Consider the following 21376-nt stretch of genomic DNA (forward strand, 5'->3'; position numbering starts at 1 on the left):
CTTTTGCAGTATTCCTATTTTTTGCAGCATTTGTACCCATTCTGGACGTCATATATGGGTGGGTGTAGCAAAGGGAAAGCAACGTGATGAGCAAATGGTAGAGAACTACACAAAACTGGAAAGGGAGGAAAAAGAATTTTGGTTAAAGGTACTGGGACAGACTCTTCTGCTTACAAAATATACTTTTTATATATCTTCACAGATTGCAGAATATCTGTATTTAAGGTCTTACCGAAAGATGCCTGTAAAGTAAACTGCATGGTATTCTTCTGTATCTCAGAAAGATCAGGATTTGAGTCTATGGTTAAAGGGAATCTAGTTATTCCAAATCTGATGCTTAGACCATTGAGTTATAGACCTAGCTTAAAAACATTTACATAGCCATATGCAGTGCCATCTCAAGACATTTTCCAGAAAGACTCATATATACACACATAATTAATGATTCACAAGGAAACCAGACAACCCCCTATTTTCTCACTTCATTGCTTCACTACATACAGCATGACAACAAAAACAAACCTGGATTATACCTACAAAATTACAGTGATAGAGTGGTATAGGTTATCCTGCACAATTAAAGCATAATTTTATAACCTGCCGGTTCATGAAGAGTGTTAACACTAACTAATCACAGGAAAGCTTTAAAGTTCAACCTTATTGGCCTTGTCTACAACTGGATTTTCAGACCCATAATTCCCAACTGCTACAACTCTACTCGTAGCTTAGGGATCAGACTTGCTACACCATACTCTACGACCTGGCAGTAAAAATGCACAAGCCCTGACTACACTAAAGTGTACAACAATGCTACCACTTCCAAACGATGCCAATGAAGTTGCACTTGGTAGTAGTTACAGGTCCAAATATTCTAGTATACATATAACCATTGAGGAGCCTGCGGGTAGAGAGTGTGGGGGGAGTATACAGCAGTTCACACTTCTGTTATTACTGCTTGAAGATTTTCTCTGTATGGATGATGTAAAAGGGCAAATGTTCTTTTTGGGGAAGGCTTTGCAACAAGAAAGGTATAGAGGCTTTCAGTGCCTACAATTGAAAATTTGAAATGTATACACCACCACAGTGTAAGTCCAGCTTCTATCATTGATGGATCTACAGTTGTGGAGAATTAAGGACCTAATTTTTGCCTAAAAGGCAAGTTAGAATAAATATTTGTAATTAATACAGAGAGGTTCCCAACGTAAAGATTCCTGACTCACTTCTCCCAAGCAAGTGATTTTTCCCTGGCTCTGTCTACTGATAAAAGACATATGTAACCTGTTCTAGGCCTCCACTCCTAAATTGTTTCACAGTAGTTTAAAATAAGTCTCCTCAATATAACAATTCCTCCTCTTTCCATACATACATTCACTGTCACTTTATCCCTGTACACAACCCCATATCAGCATGCAAGATGTGTGGGAACTTCTCTTTAATTATTAAAATGCTGTCTGATGAGACAACTATGGATTTCAACCAAGAATAAATTAACCTATGAAGCCATGTGACAATTTAGCCCTACAATAATTTACCTCCAAATAATTAGCACTATGGTAAGGCAGAGGGAGGTAGCACACTGATTTAACAAACTGGCTAGAGTCATCTGGATGCAAACAACATTTCCAGTAAAGCACAAGGTAGTTTATTTGCTATTGTTCTTAAGGATTTTCTTCACAGGTTAGGTCCGACGGGAGTAATTTAGTGTTTAAGCCTCTAAAGGACTTCAATTTTCTTATCCAAATATTCAGAAAGAAGCATGACAGATTTGTTTTCTACTGCACAGATACTAAGCCTGTTGTTCAGTCTGCAGACTGAAAGGTGAACAAGTCCAGACTTGTTGAAATAAGATTTATGAATGCAGAAGGCTGAATTCAGATGGTGATAAATGTGTTGCAAAACAGAGGACTAACCATTTACTGCAAATGCTAAGGAAGTACAGAAGCTCAAAATGATGTTTATGTGAGTTTAGAATAATTACCTTTCCTGTCTTTAGGATGCAAACTCTAATTTTTTTTAGCATTCTGGTCTTTCCTCCTTAATTATCTGCCAATTACTGTAACTATGGTCTAAAAGCCTAGCAGTCTCACTTTGAAGTAGGCTAGTACTCTATGGACTGTCCAGCTGCAATATTGATCCACTCCCCACCCTTACTTTAACACCAATGGGACAAAGCCCAAGGCCTGAGAACCCATTTGTTCCTGTAAGAATGCGCTATGGTCATAAAAACAGAGATTTCTAATTGACTATATTCTTCTGTTAACATGTCATGTTTACAGGGGGTTTGCCCATAATATTTTCCTTTCTGGAAGAACTCTTTAGAAAGTAGAGTGTCCCTTCAAGTTCCAGTTCATGGAGCTCATTATGAGAAGCACTGAGATATCACATCTCATTCTACTGCTAAGACACAGTTTTTGAAGGAAGCTTTGCAAAGTAGTTTCAAATAAACTAGGCCAACACTCTACATTATGCATCACATCAATTCCACTGATTAAGATAGGTTTCAGAGTGGTAGCCGTGTTAGTCTGTATCAGCAAAAACAACAAGGAGTCTTTGTGGGTTTTAGCGCATGAAAGCTTATGCCCAAATAAATTTGTTAGTCTCTAAGGTGCCACAAGGACTCCTCGTTTTTAGTGATGAATATAGTTATACTATTTATCTTTCAATTTTATGTAAAAAAAAATGAACTAGAATTAAAATTTGGCTGACCAAGAGTAAGGCTACACTGCAATTCAACATATGCAGCTGACCTATGTCAGCCGACTTGGGCTCATGGGGCTATTTAATTGAGATGTAGGTGTTCAGGGTTGGGCCAGAGCCAAGGCTCTGGGACCCTGTGAGGGGAGAGGGTCTACATCTTAATTAAATAGCCCCATAGCCCATGAGCCTGAGTCAGCTGACACAGGTCAGCCACGGATGTTGAATAGCAGTGCACTAAGGGCCCAAGACTATAACTGTTACACACAAGACTCCCACTGACGACATCGGGAGCTTGTAGTGCTTGATTTTATTTCTATTGTGTTTTAAGAGAAACTATAGATGTCCATAAAATTAGGATACATAGAATGTAAATCAGCAAAGAAAGTGGAGCTAAGACTTTAGAAAGGCCAGATAACAAGATGTTCACTTAAGTCACAGAGTAAGAAAAAAAAATAGTTTAAAAAATATTCAAAGAATTTTGAGAGATTCAGACAAGGCACAGACTTTAGGTTTGCTTGAAAAGTCATCTTTAAGAATAGAGTATCTTTTTAAGAATAACTTATGTTAAATCAATATTAAGCTACACACAGAGATTGACTGTGCTACGAAAGCCACCGTTTCCCCTCCACTCTGAATTTTGACTTTGGAGGTGAGGAAATAACCACCGTCCCACTGAAGCCAATTCACAGAGACTATCTTATCTCCCTTCTATATAAAGACTATTCTTTCCCTTAATGACAGAATGCCCCCTTCCTCCCACAGAGATGCTTAAAAACTCTTAAGACCCTGTGTCTGTAGTATTAGAATAGGACATCTTAGGACACTCAGAATAGGACACTAGGTCACTAGTTCAAACTCAGTCCACAAAGGTAGTGACCAAAAGTTGTTACTCAGATTATTATTCAGTAGTCAATGAAGCAAGTTGTCTGGATGGACCACCATCTCAGAGTCCACATCACAAAAACAATCACAGTGGCATTGACTGGATCCTTCTTGGCACTCTGAGGAGATGTGTCAAGAACTGATGAGTCCTGAAACTGAACTATTCTAAGTCAGCCTCCAAGTTAGGATTGATGCATGTTAGCAGAGCAAGGCAGGAAAGCTTCCCCTACTGCTGCTCTCCATGCTATGTCTATACTGTGGCTATGATGACAACTTAGGTCTTAAGAGCTCTTGATGCAGGACCTTGCATCAGTGCTAAATTCAGACCAAAAAAACCAAACCATACTAAAAAGTGAGAAAGATAAATGATCACTGCAGCTGAGACACTAGGACCAGCTTTAAATTCCTCCTCTACAAGTAACAGACATTTAAATGCATGAGCCCCACATAAAATATTTTTAATTGAACTCAGCTTAAAAATAAGAGGATATGATCCAGTTAAGGCTAGTCTATTTTCTGATTCCAGCATTCTGGGTTTCCAGTACCACACAGGTATTGGAGTTTATTTAATTTATGTATTTTTAGACAAGATGGACCACCACACGTTGAGAAAGTTATCCTCAGGCAACAACACAGAAATAGCTCTCCCAAGAACAAAACAAAGACTCTTCTGTGCTCTTACATACCAGAGCCAAGAAATCAGCCCATGCTAAGGGTAATCTTTCCTAGTTTATAGCACAGCGTTATTTAAAATGTGCGTAATCAGGATCTCTAAAAATGTGTATCCTTCTGGTGGTTTATTTTGACATTATAAGCATTGCCACAATAAGATGATGTTGTCAATGAGAACTAGAACCTTTAGAAATTTTAAAGTGTGACTTGGCTGAAAGAACAAGAACTTTCTTCTTGCACATTTAATACAAAATTTGGTAAAACAGCCAAACCCATGCACCTTGAAAACTGAAAGCTTGATTGCAAAGTGCCTAAATGCAACTACATTGATATATTTACTACACCAGTATCCAATATTTAAAGTGATTTTTCTAATCAACTGCTGCAGTTTTGTTCCTAACTTTTGAAGGGAAGCCAGAAGCTATGATACTACAGCTGTTCTGCCATTTAACTTCTGATGAGTTATATTTGGCTTCAGACAGGAACGTAAAATGATACTCCTCAATAGATCACATATTAAAGTACCACCGGGGGCTTCTCTGAAAGAATGATGAAGACCTGTTAATTATTTCAGTCTCACTTCTGCTAAGTTACTGTTCAAGTCTGGTCAATTTTTACATCAGACAATGACATGATGTGACCTACTCAGTGCTTCTCAAAGCTGGTCCGCCGCTTGTTCAGGGAAAGCCCCTGGCGGTCCAGGCCGGTTTGTTTACCTGCCGTGTCCGCAGGTTCGTCCGATCGCGGCTCCCACTGGCCGCGGTTCACCGCTCCAGGCCAATGGGGGCTGCAGGAAGCGGCGGCCAGCACATCCCTCGGCCCGTGCCACTTCCCGCAGCCCCCATTGGCCTGGGACGGGGAACCGTGGCCAGTGGGAGCTGCGATCGGCCGAACCTGCGGACGCGGCAGGTAAACAAACCGGCCCGGCCCGCCAGGGGCTTTCCCTAAACAAGCGGCGTCCCAAGTTTGGGAAACACTGCTTTAAGGCATCAAGCCTCTGCCAATTAAAGAAAGTGTCTCAGGTCATATGGCTTCCCCTATTTCAGAGCAATCAAGGTAAGAGTTCAAGTTGAATACAACAGCCAACAGCAATAAAAACCAAAGTCAATGAACAGCTGCGTACAACCTGTTTATAGCAATTAATGATATATGTTGAAGTAGTTCAATGCTGGCTGTCATCTATTTTACAAAATGTGAAACAATACCACTAGAGAGCATATTCTTCCTTGGACATGTACCTAATTCCCATTAATGTTATTGGCTGTGTCTCACCCTGAGGACAGACAATATATTAGTATAATTTCCCACTTGATTTTTAAAAGGGAACTGGCTATAGTATATAAAAAGGTTGTTGAAAGTTTCTCATGCAAGTTTAAAATGTCAGATGTTTTGCAACTGGTTTGCTGCCAACAAAGGTGAGCCTTAAGGACAAAGGAGGGGAGCAAATGAGGGAGTAAATTTAAGGGTGGTCTCACTCTCAGAGCATATTTTGTTATCCTTTTCTCCAGGGTAAGTCCTTGTTTTCAGAAGCCTACCAACAGATGCTGCCTTCAAGGGAAACTCACTCTCTGTCCTCCTTCCCCTTCCCAAAACGGTCACATGCAAAAAGTGGAAGGAAGAATCTGGAGGCTTTTAAAAAAAGACTTATGCATACTCTGAAAATGACTTCTCAAGAACAGTTAAACATGGACTTTACCAAGTTTAAAGCACAATTTCTACCTGGCTATAACACTTCGGTCCTATCTGCACAGGGAGGATCATGCTTAAAAGCTGTTGGTTTACATTGAGCATAACTATTAACCTGTTTCAGAAACTCAGGCCTATTTCAGAGTGAAAATGGGGCCTTTTTGAGTGAAGAGAGTACTTTTATTATCAAAACTGAATAAGAGGAGGAGTAAAAAACTGCACACACAAAAAAGTGAATTTCATCCAGCTATATTTCAAAGTAAGGGAACTAGTGCAATTCAATGGACTTAGAAAGTCTACTTTTTAAAAACAGAACCATTTCCTTTTGCAGCTTTTTTTATTCTTTTAAATTTTAGTCAAAAGACTACTTTCATAATACTTTAAAGACACATGGTATTAATATTTTTCTTGGACCAGCATATTCCTTGGTTCTGTCTGCACTATAACTTTTTAATAATTTAACTACTGTATAACCCTATGCCATGGGAAGCCATTATGATTTGTTTGAATAACTGAACAGCAGGCACTTACAGATGGCACCTAGGAAGGAAAGGTTATTTCCAGGGGGAAACCAAAACGCTGCACTGAAAATCAATGGAAATTGTACTTCTCAATTCCTTGGTGCTTTTGAAAGTCTCCTCTGTATCGCAAGTTTGCATATGGAAGTCTCTGTTTACCATCACAATACTAACAGCACACGCCCATGCATCTCACCATGGCCTGAGAAGACAGGCCCAGTTTACATCAGGGGTTCTCAACCTTTTCCTTTCTGAGGCTACCCAACATGCTATAAAAATTCCCCAGCCTGTCTGTGCCACAGCAACTGTTTTTCTGCATATAAAAGCCAGGGCCAGCGTTAGGGGATAGCAAGCAGGGCAATTGCCCGGGGTCCCACGCCACAGGGGGCCCTGTGAAGTTAAGTTGCTCAGGCTTTGGCTTCAGCCCCAGGTGGTGGGGCTTTGGTTTTCTGCCCTGGGCCCCAGCAAGTCTAATGCCAGCCCTGCTTGGTGGCCTCCCTGAAACCTGCTCATGGCCCCCTAGTGGGCCTGAGACCCCTTGAGAACCACTGCTCCAGATACTACCAACAAGTGTCAACTGGAAGAAGGTTGTTTATGATGTGGACATTTTCCACTAAGAACTAGACAGATACCACCAATTCATTTCACAGATACCACTATGCAGCTGTCAGATGGTAATCCACTGATAGTTTAGAATGAGAGCAAATCAGTGAACTCCCAATGCCATTACTGACGTTCAAAAACCAGGATTCTCAGCCTCTTGGCAGTGGAGCACTTGGGAAAGAGATGCCTGCCTCTTTTTCTGTCTCAGAGCTGCAGGGTCATTGCTGCCTGCTTGACGGCTGTCCTCCTTTTCCTCTGCATTTCCCTCCCTCCTCTCCCCTAAATGGAACTACACAATACTCTTCACAGCATCTACAACAAGAGAAAGAGAAAAGTGCGGTGCGTAGGATATTTACCATATTTCCCAAAGAGAAAATTGGACACCCCCAGATGCTTGCCAGAGGGCCCGCCTCCCCCCACCCCCATGCTGTTGCCTGGTCGCTGGAACCCTGTGGGGGTCCCTCATGCTGGAAAGCTGCTCACTCTCACCCAGCCCTGCTTCCCCCCTGCAGGGAGACGGCATCTCCACTTGCCCCCTCTGAGCCGCACCCCACTTTTTTAAAAAAAAACACAAAAGTGGGCATTTGTCCTGTTTGCTCTTGCCAACTGATCACGTCAGCAAGAGCAAACATGACAAATGCCTCCTTTTGGAAAAAAGTCGGGAGGGCCAGGGCAGGGCTTAAAAAAGGGACTGTCCTGGCCAAAACAGGACATATGGTCACCCTAGCTGTGCACCACCAGTATGGGCAGGGATTATTCAGCAACAGCAAGAGGAGCAGCACTGTATAGAGGGTAAACAAGGCAAGAAAGCTTGGGGAGGGAGAACAGAGTGATTGAGGAGGAGGGGGAAACACTGGAAAAAGAAAACTATGAAACAAAATGGGAAGAGAAGTAGCCCGTCATCTTCATGATGTGCGTCACAAAGCTAGACTGCTTGTATTTGCTGTCTATAAACATGGTAGTTCATACCTTTTGGCTGTCAGTGACTAATGTTACTATTATTAACTAAAACTATTTGAAATGCCAAGCACTAGAACAGCCCAGCATTGCTAATGCAGCATTCATGCATCTGCAGGAAAAGATGTTGGTGCTGGGGTTCAAGCCCTAAAGTGAGCACTATTCAACTGGACTAATATTTAAAATGTAAATGATTATAAATCATTTACACTAAGAGGCTGTCATCAAGAAAAGATTCCGTGTAAAGAGAAATGAGGAAGTGTATCTAGCTCTCTTTTCTTTCTCACAGAAATTGTACAGTACTTTTATTTTTCTCTAAATACTTGCCTAACTCATCATACACAAAGCTTTGCCTGTCCAACCTCTGCGTTCATATTCCTTCTCCCAAAAACATGTATTCATGGTGTGATGTTACACCCCATATTCTTCATAGAAATGTTGTTAGGATATGAATATGGCATAATATGTTTTATGCAAGATGGGTCATGTGAGATATAATTGGAAAGGTTATGATTTACTAAATGTATAATTTCCGTATCTAAAGTTAGGAATATTGACTATGTAACAATTACAACAGTGTGTGTACTTGGGAAACACCTACCAGACAGCAGACCATCAGCCTTGACGGGCCATTAGGAAGAAACAATAAGACTTTGAAGATACTAATCTCTCTCCTTCCTGAGAAGCGTCCTGGGATGTTGCTTTGACACTACTAGATCATGTGGTCATGTCACATGGTACTAAACACCATCTTGGACTTCTAGTGATTTTCCACTAAAAGGAGGGGGAGATCAAGACTGGGAAACAAAAGGTTGCCACCTTATGTAAATTCTACTTAAGGCTGCGGAGTAAGTTGATCTTGGTTCACTCTTCACTGAATCCCCACCCAGGATGACAGCTGGAAAGATCTGAGAAACAAAGACACGGGGGGGGTGGTGGGAGGGAGGGAGAGAAAGAGTTGAGCCTAGTCTGGAAAAGGTATCTGGTCTGTGAATATGGTGTCTGAAGATTTAAGCTGCAAGCAGGGTAGCTAGCCTTCAAGAATTTCTGCAACTTGCCCAAAAGCAACATTTAGGGTGAGTAATTACTTCTTGACTCCTATCTCTTTAAGATCTTAAGCTTAGTTTGCGTGTTTTGTTTTATTTGCTTAGTAATCTGCTTTGTTCTACTTGGTATCTCTTATAACAACTTAAAATCTGCCTTTTGTAGTTAATAAACTTGTTTTTGTTTATTATAAAACCCAGTTTGTGCAATTTATAACAGGGGCAAGAAGTTGTGCATATCTTCCTCCACATTGAGGGAGGAGGCAAATTTATGAGCTTACGTTGTACAGATTTCTCTACAGCGCAATATTATTTTGGGTGTACTTTCCAGAGAAGAGCTGCACTTGAGTGCTGGGCAATTTCCTAGCGGAGTCTTCCCATAGAGAGCTGTTTGTCGACCCTGTGTGATTCTACAGCTGATGCATCCCTACCTGTGTCTGTGTGCTACCAGAGGGCCAGATTCAGCAAAACAAGGAGAGGGAGGCCAGGCTAGTGGAGCAGACAGGCTCAGTGAAACCCCAGTACATCAGGTGGCACCCTGGAAGGGGGGTCCAACCTGTCACACATGGCTCCTCTGGTTGGCCATATCCCCATTTTGCTGGTCTCACACACTTGGGAAGGGAGCACACATGGGAAGGGGAATGAAAAGAAGTTTCACTGTCTCTTTGTTCTGTTTGTACATTATCATGCATGATGGATCTGGTCCATCAACCCTATGGAAATACGATAATACTGATGTCATATGTAACTTATCCCACATACCATATTTCTTTTTATTAAAAAAGAATATATATAGAAATCCCTTCAGTGTTATGTCTGTTCTCTAGCACCTCAACTCCACTTGTATTATTCAGGTAGGAGCATCTAACCTCTATTCCATTTAGCATTTTGTATTCCACAAATCACCTTCTCTGAAGTATCAAGAGATCACCTGCTGCCAGAAAAGAATATCAGGACTCAATGGACAAGTGGTCCCATGTGTTACAGCAAATCCTACATTCTGTAACTGACAAGATAAAATTGGGTCCCATCACTGTGCTCCAAGATCAGAAAAGAAAAAGTTGTAGAGAAAACTAGAATAGTTGTCTAGTACCTGTGAAAATGTAGGTCATGCTTAGAAGTTTGACCTATTGATATTTACTTTGGCAAAAATACAAATTGAGTTTATGTAATGCTATTCATATGTGAGCACTGACTGAATATGAAACGGTACAAGTGTTTTTAATAAGCCATAAAAGTCATTAACAGGATTCCATTTTGCACATTACTGATAGTCAGGATGAATTTGATTTAAATCAATTTGATTTAAAGTCAGGAAGACTCGATTTAATCTTGTTGGTTGTTATACCCTTAATACATATTCTTCACAACTCAGAGATAGATGTAGGTTTCATTTTTAGAAGGTACAAACTATGTTTTTAAAGTGATTTATTTTGAAAACTTTTCAGATTAGTTTTACAGCTATATCAGAAAATGAATGATTGTTTGGTTATTTCATTTACCAAAGATAATTGAAGCAGATATTTATGAAGTCATTGGGAGGTGAACTATCTCCAATTCAACACATTAATCATTAATATTTGGAGGATTTTCTTGCCATGCTGTATTAGGAGGAGAACATCACCAGACAGACATTTAAATTGTGTTATTTAACTAAAACAACAACGTTATGTATTCTGGATTTTTTTTCTTCAACAGCAAACATATAATATTTTAACAAAACAAGCATATGAATTTTTGAATTTAGTTAAACATTCAAGTTTTTTAAAATCACGTTCCCACAGCTCCCATTGGCCAGGAACAGCGAACTGCAGCCACTGGGAGCTGCGAGCAGCCGTACCTGTGGACGCTCAAGTAAACAAAGCGTCTCGCGGCCCACCAGGGGCTTACCCTGAACAAGCTGCGAACCACGTTTGGGAATCCCTGTCTAGACTGAGCACTGAGTCCCATTGGGTAGATAGAAAGATAAACCTAAATATTCCATACAGAAGCCCCTGGAACCCCATAAAATTGGGTCCCCAATTCATGAACTATTGGAACTCGTTTACAAAACTTTTCTTAAACATTACATGAATATATTGTCTCATACTATAGAATTAGAATCCCTATTCCATGAGATATCTTTGAGCTATAATGTATCTTAATTAAAACTATCTTTAGATGCTTTTTAAGGGAAAAACATTTTATCAAAAAAATCCAATTTAAATAAAAAAAATCCTATTTAAATTAAAAAAACTATTTTTTTTTAAATCATTGATTTTTATCCACCTTGCTGATAGTAGAGAATCCTAGCTGTATGGCACATATTAAGCAAAAGCTTTACTTTTAATAACCATATACCTAAATGAATCACTTATTAGAATCAGAAAGGCTCTAATCCGTACCATATTGTATCAATAGTAGCTAGATTCTTCTAAAGTGAAAAATCCACTTATTTGACTGGTGAACAGGTAAATAAAGCAAGCTAGTACTTTATGGCACTTTAAAAATAATGCTGGAGTAACAACTCAAGTTACTGGCTTCTAGATCTGCGCTCAATGAAAAATGATGGCCTGATGTCAGATTCTGTAAAACCAACTAGAGTTTGAATAATTTAACAAAGATGCTGGAAATACAGGAATAACATTTTGCACCCTTGTGTGCCAGAAATAAATATATTGCTACTTTAAAAACATGAATTAATACTGTCTCCACTAAAGAGCAAACAGAAAAGGATGATCAGAGCTCTCATACATCCTCTAGCTATGTCAAATAACTAGGATGAAACAGGTATCTACCTTTAAGACAGTCTGCCTATGTAGAAAACAGTCCTTCCTATATGCCCAAACACCAGAAATTCAAACAAGCAAATAATTAATGCTTTCCATCACATCTATGCCTTACTATGATGATGATGATGATGATGATGACTACAGCGCCCTAAAACAGAGGTGGGAGATCATTGTGCAACTTCTCCCCCAGACACAGACTCAGCGGTGACCTGCACCCAACCCTGACATGGGTGCGGGGGAAGGGGGGGGAGAAATCTGGATGCACAGGGCCTTGTTGGGGGGTTCTGGGTGCAATGGTGATAGGACTCTGCAGGGGGGTCCAGGTGAAGGTGGTTGTGGCTCAGCAGGGGTGTATGTATCGGGGTATGGGGGACTCAGTGGTGGGGTCCAGATGCTGGGGGAGTGGGGCTCGGTATGGTGGGGATCTGGGTGCAGGTGGCTCATCAGGGTGGTCCAGGTGCAGGGGGAGTGAGGCTTGTCGGGGGGGGGTTCTGAGTGCGGGGGGGCGGGGAGGCTCATCGGGAGGGTCTGGGTATGAGGGAGGTCTGGATGCATGGGGGTTGGGCGGATGGAGGAGCAGCTCCCTGTACAACGATCCTTCCCCCTGCAGCTGAGGAGCGATGGGTGCATGAAGCGTGGGGGGCAGGGGAGGGGAGTTTGCAGAGCTTCTTACAGCCGCGGGAGAAATCTGGGGTGGGTCTGACATAGCCCTGGATGCTATGCAGGGGAAAATGAAGTCCCGTCCTCCCCAGCCCAGCCGGGACTAGCAGCTAAGCCCGGCACAGGGTAGGAGCCACCAGCTGGGTCTTCCCCAGTCCCGCCACCTGCCCCACAGTGATTTACCTCTCTGCTGGCTGCCCTGGGCACCCGAAACATACTGCTGAGGAGGGTCGCATGACCGCTCTTGTGGCTTCCCTTTGCTTCCCTGTCAGAAAGTCATTTTTCTGTGGGAAAGTAAAGAAATTTGTGGGGGGCCATAAATTTTGCGCATGCGCAGTGGTACAAAATTCCTCCAGGTGTAATTATAGTGCTTAAAAAGTACTAGGTGCAGTACTAAGCCCAATAAGTCCTTGATATAATGGGCACCTTAGTTCTTTTTTCCCTTACGCTATCAGTTTAGATGAAATGCTTATTTTGGAATGTTTTATTCTTTTAGTACAAACAATTATTTTAAAAATAAAGTTTTACATTGTAATAATACATTGTTTTTCATTTTGATACAAATCTATGAAACGTTCTTATTAGGAAAAGAACTAACAGCTTTCTTTTAAGATTGTATCTACGCAGCAGCTTCTTTGGCACCACCAGACAAAAGAAATCTCAGTCTGTCAAAACGTTACTTGAATGGTCTAGTGCATTAGAAAAATCCATACACTCCTAAGGTTTGCCAAACTTTAGCTTAATGAAGACTGTTTTACTTGCACCTCTAAAGGAGATTTAGAATGGAAATGGCATCTGATCCCTAAGTAATAAACAGTGATATAACTAATATTTAATGACTGCCCAGCAGAACAGTTCAAGTACTGATTTTTACATTATACAGAGATGTGATAAAGCTTGTTTCTTTAACAAGAGTTTTAGTGTACTGTATGCAGCACCTTTATATCCACATGATCTTTGCTTATTTGTGTTTTCAGAATAGTTTGGAAGCAGTGTCTGTTATCCTGTTTCCACACAAGCAGAGAAAGTGAAAACATTTTTAGGTCCTACAGAAAGTGATGAGGTGACAATTTGAGGGAATCTGTGTATGTGCAATTAAGGAATTTGTTTGATATTATGAACTCTGTATACTTAAGCCATTTACCATATTCTTAACTCATGTTCCCTGTCCAAAGTCTGCCTTTGAAAGAGACAGTAACTAAGGGCCTCCTACTAGTGAGCAGACCTGCCCCAGAGAGAACGAGATGGCTAAAGTCTGGTGGAAGCCAGTTTTCTCCAGATTCCATGAAGTGGGCTGGGGTTTGTAGCAGCAAAATTTCTACAGCAGCAGAACAAACGAAGTAGGTGTTAGTAACAGGACTAAGGGCTTATTTACGTGCAAGTTACTGCACAAGACAAGGTGTGACTCTTCAGCACACCAGGTTGCCACATAGTAATTTGCCATAAAATTGCTACAGTGCAGTGAAAGTCCCAGAGCATGGCTTGGCATACTACACTCTGAAGTAGTAGCACACTAAGCCACACGCCACCGTCGTCATGTCTATACAGTGAGTTACTGCACAGCAAGCTGGTGTGCTGTAGCATCACACTCTGGCTTGCTGCGCAGCAACTCACCATGCAGACAAGCCCTTATAAACTCAAGGGACTCACAGAGCAAGGAAGAGGAAGAAGGAGAGAGGGGCAGGCTTTCACAGCAGGGGATCCTGTTTAACTGTGAAAGCAGCAGAGGAAGAAGGCAACTGGGTGATTAGGAGGAGAAGCCATGTGCAGGAGGGGGCTGTTCCTAGACTCCTTAGAGCAGTGGTTCTCAACCTTTCCAGACTACTGTACCCCTTTCAGGAGGCTGATTTGTCTTGCTTACTCCCAAGTTTCACCTCACTTAAAAACGACTTGCTTACGAAATCAGACATAAAAATTCAAGTGTCACAGCACACTATTACTGGAAAATTATAATTTTACCATATTACAAAAATAGAGCAATTGGAATATAAATATTGTATTTACATTTCAGTGTCTAGTATATAGAGCAGTATAAAAAAGAAATTTATGAAATTTTAGTTTGTACTGATTTTGCTAGTGCTTTTTATGTAGACTGTGGTAAAACTAGGCAAATATCTAGATGAGTTGATGTACCCCCTGGAAGATCTCTGCATACCCCTGGTTGAGAACCATTTGCCTTAGACGAATCTGACCTGAGTTCAAAGAACTCCTAAAAGCAGTGAGAAAACTGAGACAAGGAAAGGCATATAGATGTTTTATTGTTTTGCCTAGGTCTGTATATCTTTTGTGCTATCTAAAGTAGTATGATTGGGTTTTGGGATCCCTTACAAAGTCTTTGTCTGTTTCCCATCCACCCTGCTCCCTACTACCATGTGTCCCTGAAGAGCACCCACAAGGTTGGAGCTCTGGGAAAGGGTATGCTTAAGCTACTTGGGAGCACTAGTCCTGGAGGCCTAAGCCAGCAGGGCCTTGGGGCACCATCTCCATGAAGGGGTAACAGACAGAGCCTGTGTCAAGGAAGCATGTCAGAGAAGCAAAAGAAAAAGACAGGGCTGCAGTCTACTCAGATCAAGGAAAGCTTAAGAGCACATGGGTCCAGTGTGATAGGAAACAAACAGAAGCCTGTTGAGCCCTTCCAGGTCCGTGTGATAGAATAACATGAGCAGTGATTTACAAAAAAATCATATCTACATATTTTAAACATACTCAGCTTTATTAGATTTAAAAATCCCTGCACAATGGCTCGCTACCTAGAGTTCCACATAGTAGCAGAGTTATAACAGAAGACAACTGACCTGCAGACAAGGCATAAGGGAGATAATCACAACTAGCTATAGGAAAAGTGATGTAGTCAGCTAGGAGGTCCTTGCATGCTTAACTCTGGAAGGGGGAAATGCCCTATTCTTTTCCTCAGTGCCATTAGCAAGGGGCAAAAAGTTTCCATAACAATAGACAGGGGTACCTAAAACGCCGCCCCAACTCCCATATTGAATTACTGGGCACTCCTGTGGCTAAACATTAATCAACCCCTAAAAGCTGACTTGTTTCTAATTGCTTTGCTACACCAAAATTAGAAAACTATGAACCACCACTATTCATGAATAGTCTACATTTCAATGAGTTTATTTAAACCCTCTGGCAGGGCCTAAACATCAAGCAGTGAAGATGTGAAAGTTGTGGGGGGGCAGGGGGAAAATCAAAAGAGAATCTCAGCACAAACTTATAACACAGAAGCTGATAGTAACCTATTCTAAATCTTCTTTTCTTCTAAAAACTGCTGTCCAGCTGTCCCTGCACTATGCATTATGCAGCAACATCTCTGAACTAGCAGCCACCCCTGATCATAGATAGGATGGCAAAGGCAGCAAAGTTCAGCACAGAAGCATTAAATCAGAACATTAATTTAAACAGTAATAAATCACCAGGACCAGATAGTATTCAGCCAAGAGTTTTGAAGGAACTCAAATATGAAACTACTAACTGTGGTATACAATCTGTCATTTAAATCAGCATCTGTACCAGATGACTGGTGGATAGCTAATGTGACACTAATTTTTTAAAAAGGCTACAGAGGCAATCTTGGCAATTACAGGCCAGTAAGCCTGACTTCAGTATTAGACAAATTGGTTGAAACTGTAGATAAACACGATAAGTTGGGAAGAGTCAACACAGCTTTTGTAAGGGGAAATCATGCCTCACCAATGTATCAGAATTATTTGAAGCTGCCAACAAACATGCGGACAGAGGTGATCCAGTGGACATAGTGTATTTGGTCTTTCAGAAAGCCTTTGACAAGGTTCCTCACCAAAGGCTCTTAAGCAAAGTAAGGACCTTATCCCATGACTGCTCTCATGGATCAATAACTAGTGGAAAGATACAATAGCTAGGAATAAGTGGTCAGTTTTTATAGTGGGTAGAGATAAATAGCAGAATCCCCCAAGAATCTGTACTGGGACCAGAGCTGTTCAAAGTTATCCATAAATGATCTGGAAAAAAGGGTAAACAGTGAGGTGGGAAAGTTTGCAGACAATACAAAATTACTCAGAGTAGTTAAGTCCAAAGCAGACTGCAAAGAGTTGCAAAGGGATCTCACAAAACTATGTGACTGGGCAAGAAAATGGCAGATGAAATTCATCATTGATAAATGCAAAGTAATGCACATTGGAAAACATAATCCCAGTTATACATACAAAATGATGGGGTCTACATTAACTGTTACCACTCAAGAAAGAGATCTTGGAGTTATCATGGATAGTTCTCTGAAAACATCTGATAAATGTGCAGAAGTCAAAAAAGCTAGCAGAATGTTGGGAACCATTAGGAAAAGGATAGATAATAAGACAGAGAATATCATAATGCCTTTATATAAATCCACGATACACCCATAGCTTGACTACTGCATGCAGTTCTGGTTGCCCAATTTCAAAAAAAGATATATTAGAATGGGAAAAAGCAGAGAGAAGTGCAACAAAAATAATTAAGGGTTGGGAACAGCTTCCACATAAAGAGAGATTAAAAAGACTGGGACTGTTCAGTTTGGAAAAGAGACAAATGATGGGGGATATGATAGAGGTCTATAAAATCATGACTGGTGTGGAGAAAGTGAATAAGGAAGTGTTATTTACCCCTTCACATAAAACACGAACCAGGGGTCACCCAATTAAATTAATAAGCAGCAGGATTAAACCAAACATAAGGAAGTACTTCTTCATACAATGCACAGTCAACCTGTGGAACCTGTTGCCATGGGATCTTGCGAAGGCCAAAAGTATAACTGGGTTCAAAGTGAATTAGATAAGTTCATGGAGGACTGGTTCATCAATAGCTATTAGCCAAGATGATCAGGGATGCAACCCCATGCTCTGGGTGTCCCTAAATCTGTGACTGCTAGAAGCTGGTACTGGAGGACAGGGTATGAATCTCTCAATACACTGACCTTTTCTGTTCACTCCCTCTGAAGCATCTGGTACAGGCCACTTTCGGAAGACAGAATACTGGGCTTGATGGACCACTGGTCAGAACCAGTATGGCCATTCTTATGTTCTGACTGAGTTGACAGATCAGGCTCCATCTTGCCCCTTATCCCAGGGTTTTCTCAATGTGAACTTACTGTTATTACTCCAGTCCAATTCAGCCAGGCTGGTATTCTCTGTGACTCCACAACCTGGTCTTGATCCAGTCTGGGCTGGTGAGGCTGAACAATCTGCACTCTCTTATTGTGGACTACCCAGGATTGATCCCACTTCAGATCTCATCAAGAGATATTCCAGCACTGATCCAAACCAAACTGGCTTCTTGTCCACATCTTTCACCATTTTTAATCCAATATGGTTGCCTAGCTACGCACACATATTTCCCCCAATACTGATCCAGTTCAAATTGGCCAGGCAGTGCCCTAGAATCTCTCATCTGCAGATTTTCCTCTCGCAGAATATCTCACCCAATCCATAGACTACTCCCATTGATCCAGACCCGTGTTGGCCAGACTCACCTGCCCCATGTAACTCGAGCCCTTCTATAGATTTCCACCAGAATATATCCTGTCCCGACCAGCTAGAGTATCAACTTCTCAGCTCAGACTCTGCAGTACCCCTCAGTCCAAGCCCCTCTCATCTCAGACTCCCCAAAGATTATCTAATCCAGGTTTCGCCAATACTCAGAACTACCATCCTCCTTCACCTGAGAACTCCCCACACATATTCATTTAAGCAGGGTCCCCCCCCACTCCACCTTGACTGCTCCCTGTGACCTAGTCCCCGTCCCTCAGCTTCCTCATCCGAAGGCTCCCGGTGTCAATTCAGGCTGTGCCCGTCGCCTCCCAGCCCCCCAGCCATAGGCTCTGTGGTGCTGACCCACTCCCAGTGGCCCTGCGCCCGCTCCCGCCGCATGTTCCCAGTTCCAGCCGAAGTCCCCCAGCCCCCTCACCCACAGACTCCCCAGTAAGGAACGATCCAGCTCCCCCAGCCCCCTTCACCTGCTGCTTACCCAGTCCGGGCCCCCTCACCACCCCCCGGAGTCCTGGCTTTGATCCACTCCGCCCCCGACCCCCGGCGGCTGCACCCTGACCCCTCGCTGTTGATCCGCTCCAGGCCCGCTCAGCCTCTCACCCGCGGACTCCCCGGTGTTGATCCAGTCCGGGTTCGCCAGGCTCGCGATGGCGAAGATGTCGGCGGCCAGAAAGAGGCATCCTGAGATGATGGTCAGTTTGTCCATCTCCTCCGGCTCCGGGGGCTCCCGTGTCCAGCCTCCGCCCGGCTCCCACACCGGGCCCGGGCCGGGGACTCCTCACAGCTACGGCTCCATGAGACCTCAACTCCCACCCTCCCTCCGGCAGCAGTACCAAGAACGGGGACCCCCCTTTCCCGACAACACCGGAAGTGAACCCGGGGGTGGGGACAAGGTGCTCCGGAAGTGAAACCCACTCTCCTTCACATTTTCCCCAGACGGGGCAGGGCTTCCATGAGGGGGCGGAGCCTCCACGGAGACGGGGCGGGGATCCCATGAGACTAGACCAGCCTTCTCTAGGGGGGAGGGGCGGAGCGGATAGTGTAGTGGGCGTGGCTTTTGAAAATGGGCGGGGCGGGTATCAAGCGAGGGACAGGGCTTCTCCAAGGGGTGGGTAGACATGGAGAGGGGGGACGAGGCGTTTCTAACGGGTATTGGGGCAGGTAGGGGCGGGGCCTTTCTAAGAGGTGCTGTCAGCCCTTAGGAGCCTGGCTGCCCCCCCCCCCCCCCGTGGTGTAGCACATGAGGGGCGGGACCTGGAGCCGGGAGAGTCCATTCATGCTGGGGAATGGAGGAGTTTTGGTGTGGGGAGGGCTCTCATTTGGAAGGCGGCTTTCTTAGAAGGGGGCTCTTATTTGTGCGGGGAAGAATCCCATAGGGTTTTTGGGGGGCTCTTATTTGTGCGGGGAGACTCCCTGTTTTGGGGGGAGGGTCTCTCATTTTGGGGTGGGGAGACTCCCTCCTGTTTTGGGAGCGAAGGCCTCGTGCTGAAGGGGGCAAGTTCCTCCCTTTGGGGTGGGGGTCTGGGGCATTTGCTGCAGAAATGAAGGCAATGCACCCCATAATCCAGGCCTGCAGGGCAATTTCCGGCCCCAGGGCAGAACAGTCAATGGGCCCCCATGCATGCACAAGCTGCGCCTGCGCGGACGTGATCCACCTGACATTTGGGCGGTGCTGCACCTGCGCTGGCTGGTGCCCAGTGAGCTGCCGGCTGCGCTGCTGGGCGTGTTCTTCTGGCACAGCCAGGGTTTCCACATGCCTGCCCAGTAGGGTTGCCAACTGTAATTGCACAAACCCAAAGACCCTTGCCCCACCCCTGCTCCGCCCCTTCCCTGAGGCCACACCCCTACCCTGCCCCTTCTCACTTTATTCCCCCTCCCTCTGTCACTCACTCTCCCCTACCCTCACTCACTCTCACCAGACTGGGGCGGGGGGTTGGGCTGCAGGAGGAGGAGGTGCAGGCTCTGGGAGAGAGTTTGGGTGCAGAAGGGGTTGCAGGAGAGAGTTTGGGTGCAGGAGGGAGTGCGGGGTGCAGGCTCTGGGAGGGAGTTTGGGTGTGGAAGGGGGTGAGGGGTCGGGTTCTGGGAGAGAGTTTGGGTGCAGGAGGGGTTGCGGGAGAGAGTTTGGGTACAGGAGGGAGTGCAGGGTGTGGGCTCTGGGAGGGAGTTTGGTTGTGGGGTGTGGTCTCTAGGCTGGGGTGGGGGTTGGGGTGCAGGAGTAGGGTCAGGAGTTTGGCGCTTACCTCGGGCAGCTCCCGAAAGCAACCGGCAAACCCCTCTGGAAGTGGCTCCTAGGCGGGAGACCTCCGTCTCCGCACGCTGCTGCCCAGCCAATGGGAGCCACGGAGTTGGTGCTTGAGGCGGGGGTAGCACTTGGAGACCCCCTGCCCTCCCCTCCAGGGGCCATAGGGCCGTTCTGGCCACTTCTGGGAGCGGCGTGGAGTGAGGACGGGCAGGAAGCCTGCCTTAGCCCTGCTGCGCTGCTGGGGGCCCCCAGGCCCTTTTAAATCACCCGGGCCTCTGGGCAATTGCCCCCTTTGCTCCCCACTGTCAGCAGGCATGTCATAATCCTTTAAGCTTGGCTGTGGAGATTGGTACCCAATGATCAAAGAATTGGAGGCATCCTAAATATGTAAATACCAAGGCACTGTTGCCTGGCTTGCTCCACTGTGCAGTAATGTCCTGAAAGTGTTAAGTACTTCTTAACTGAAGACAGTGTGGTCTAGGGGGGATTGAGCTTTGATCTACCACAGCTACTGACTCATGAGATAGAAAATCTATATGTCTGTCTACCTATATGACCTCCATTACTGTAGTATCTGAGCACTTCACAACATTAATAGACATCCTCACAACACCCTTATGAAGTAAGAGAAATATTGTCTCTATTTTATGCATGGGGAATCAAAGTGCAGAGAGACTAGAGTAAGTGACTTGCTCAGGGTGTATAGGAAGGCAATAGAAAAGTCAGAAATGAAACTCTGATCTGCTGAATCACAGACCAGTGCTTTAATCACACCACCACCCTTTCTCCTGGGTTCTAATTCAAGTTTTGACCACTATCAAACTTCGTGACCTTGGGCAAGTTGCTTAATTTCAAAGTGTTACAGTTGCAACATGTGCAAAATAAGGATAAAAATTGGGGCATTGTCAGGATTGATTAATTCATGTTTCTGTAGCACTTTGAAAATGTAAAGCGCTATCAAAGTGCTAATTATTATTATCTGTATTAGTAGGTGTCTGGAAGCAAATCTAATTAACCTTATCTGGAAAACTAATCCAAATACAGTGACTATTGATTACATGCTTTTTCCAGTAAGTAACTCCATCTAAAAGAGAATGCTTGGAACAACTGAGCATTCATCCCACCCTTGGTCCTACTG

The 21376-nt window shown here is 43.7% G+C and overlaps 1 protein-coding gene across 1 annotated transcript in view; it reads right to left on the bottom strand.

Moving 5' to 3' along the window:
* The window catches only part of MOSMO (modulator of smoothened), a 50893-nt gene extending 32062 nt beyond the window's left edge, over positions 1 to 18831 (bottom strand). Inside the window, exon 1 of the mRNA XM_024204714.3 lies at positions 18597 to 18831. Within this exon, the coding sequence (XP_024060482.1) occupies positions 18597 to 18702 (106 nt within the window). The 5' untranslated portion in view covers positions 18703 to 18831. The remainder of the gene's footprint in view (positions 1 to 18596) is intronic.
* Positions 18832 to 21376: the final 2545 nt, after the last annotated feature.

Source organism: Terrapene carolina, unplaced genomic scaffold (genome assembly GCF_002925995.2).
Source record: "Terrapene carolina triunguis isolate 2854851 unplaced genomic scaffold, T_m_triunguis-2.0 Scaffold93, whole genome shotgun sequence".
Lineage (NCBI taxonomy): Eukaryota > Metazoa > Chordata > Testudines > Emydidae > Terrapene > Terrapene triunguis.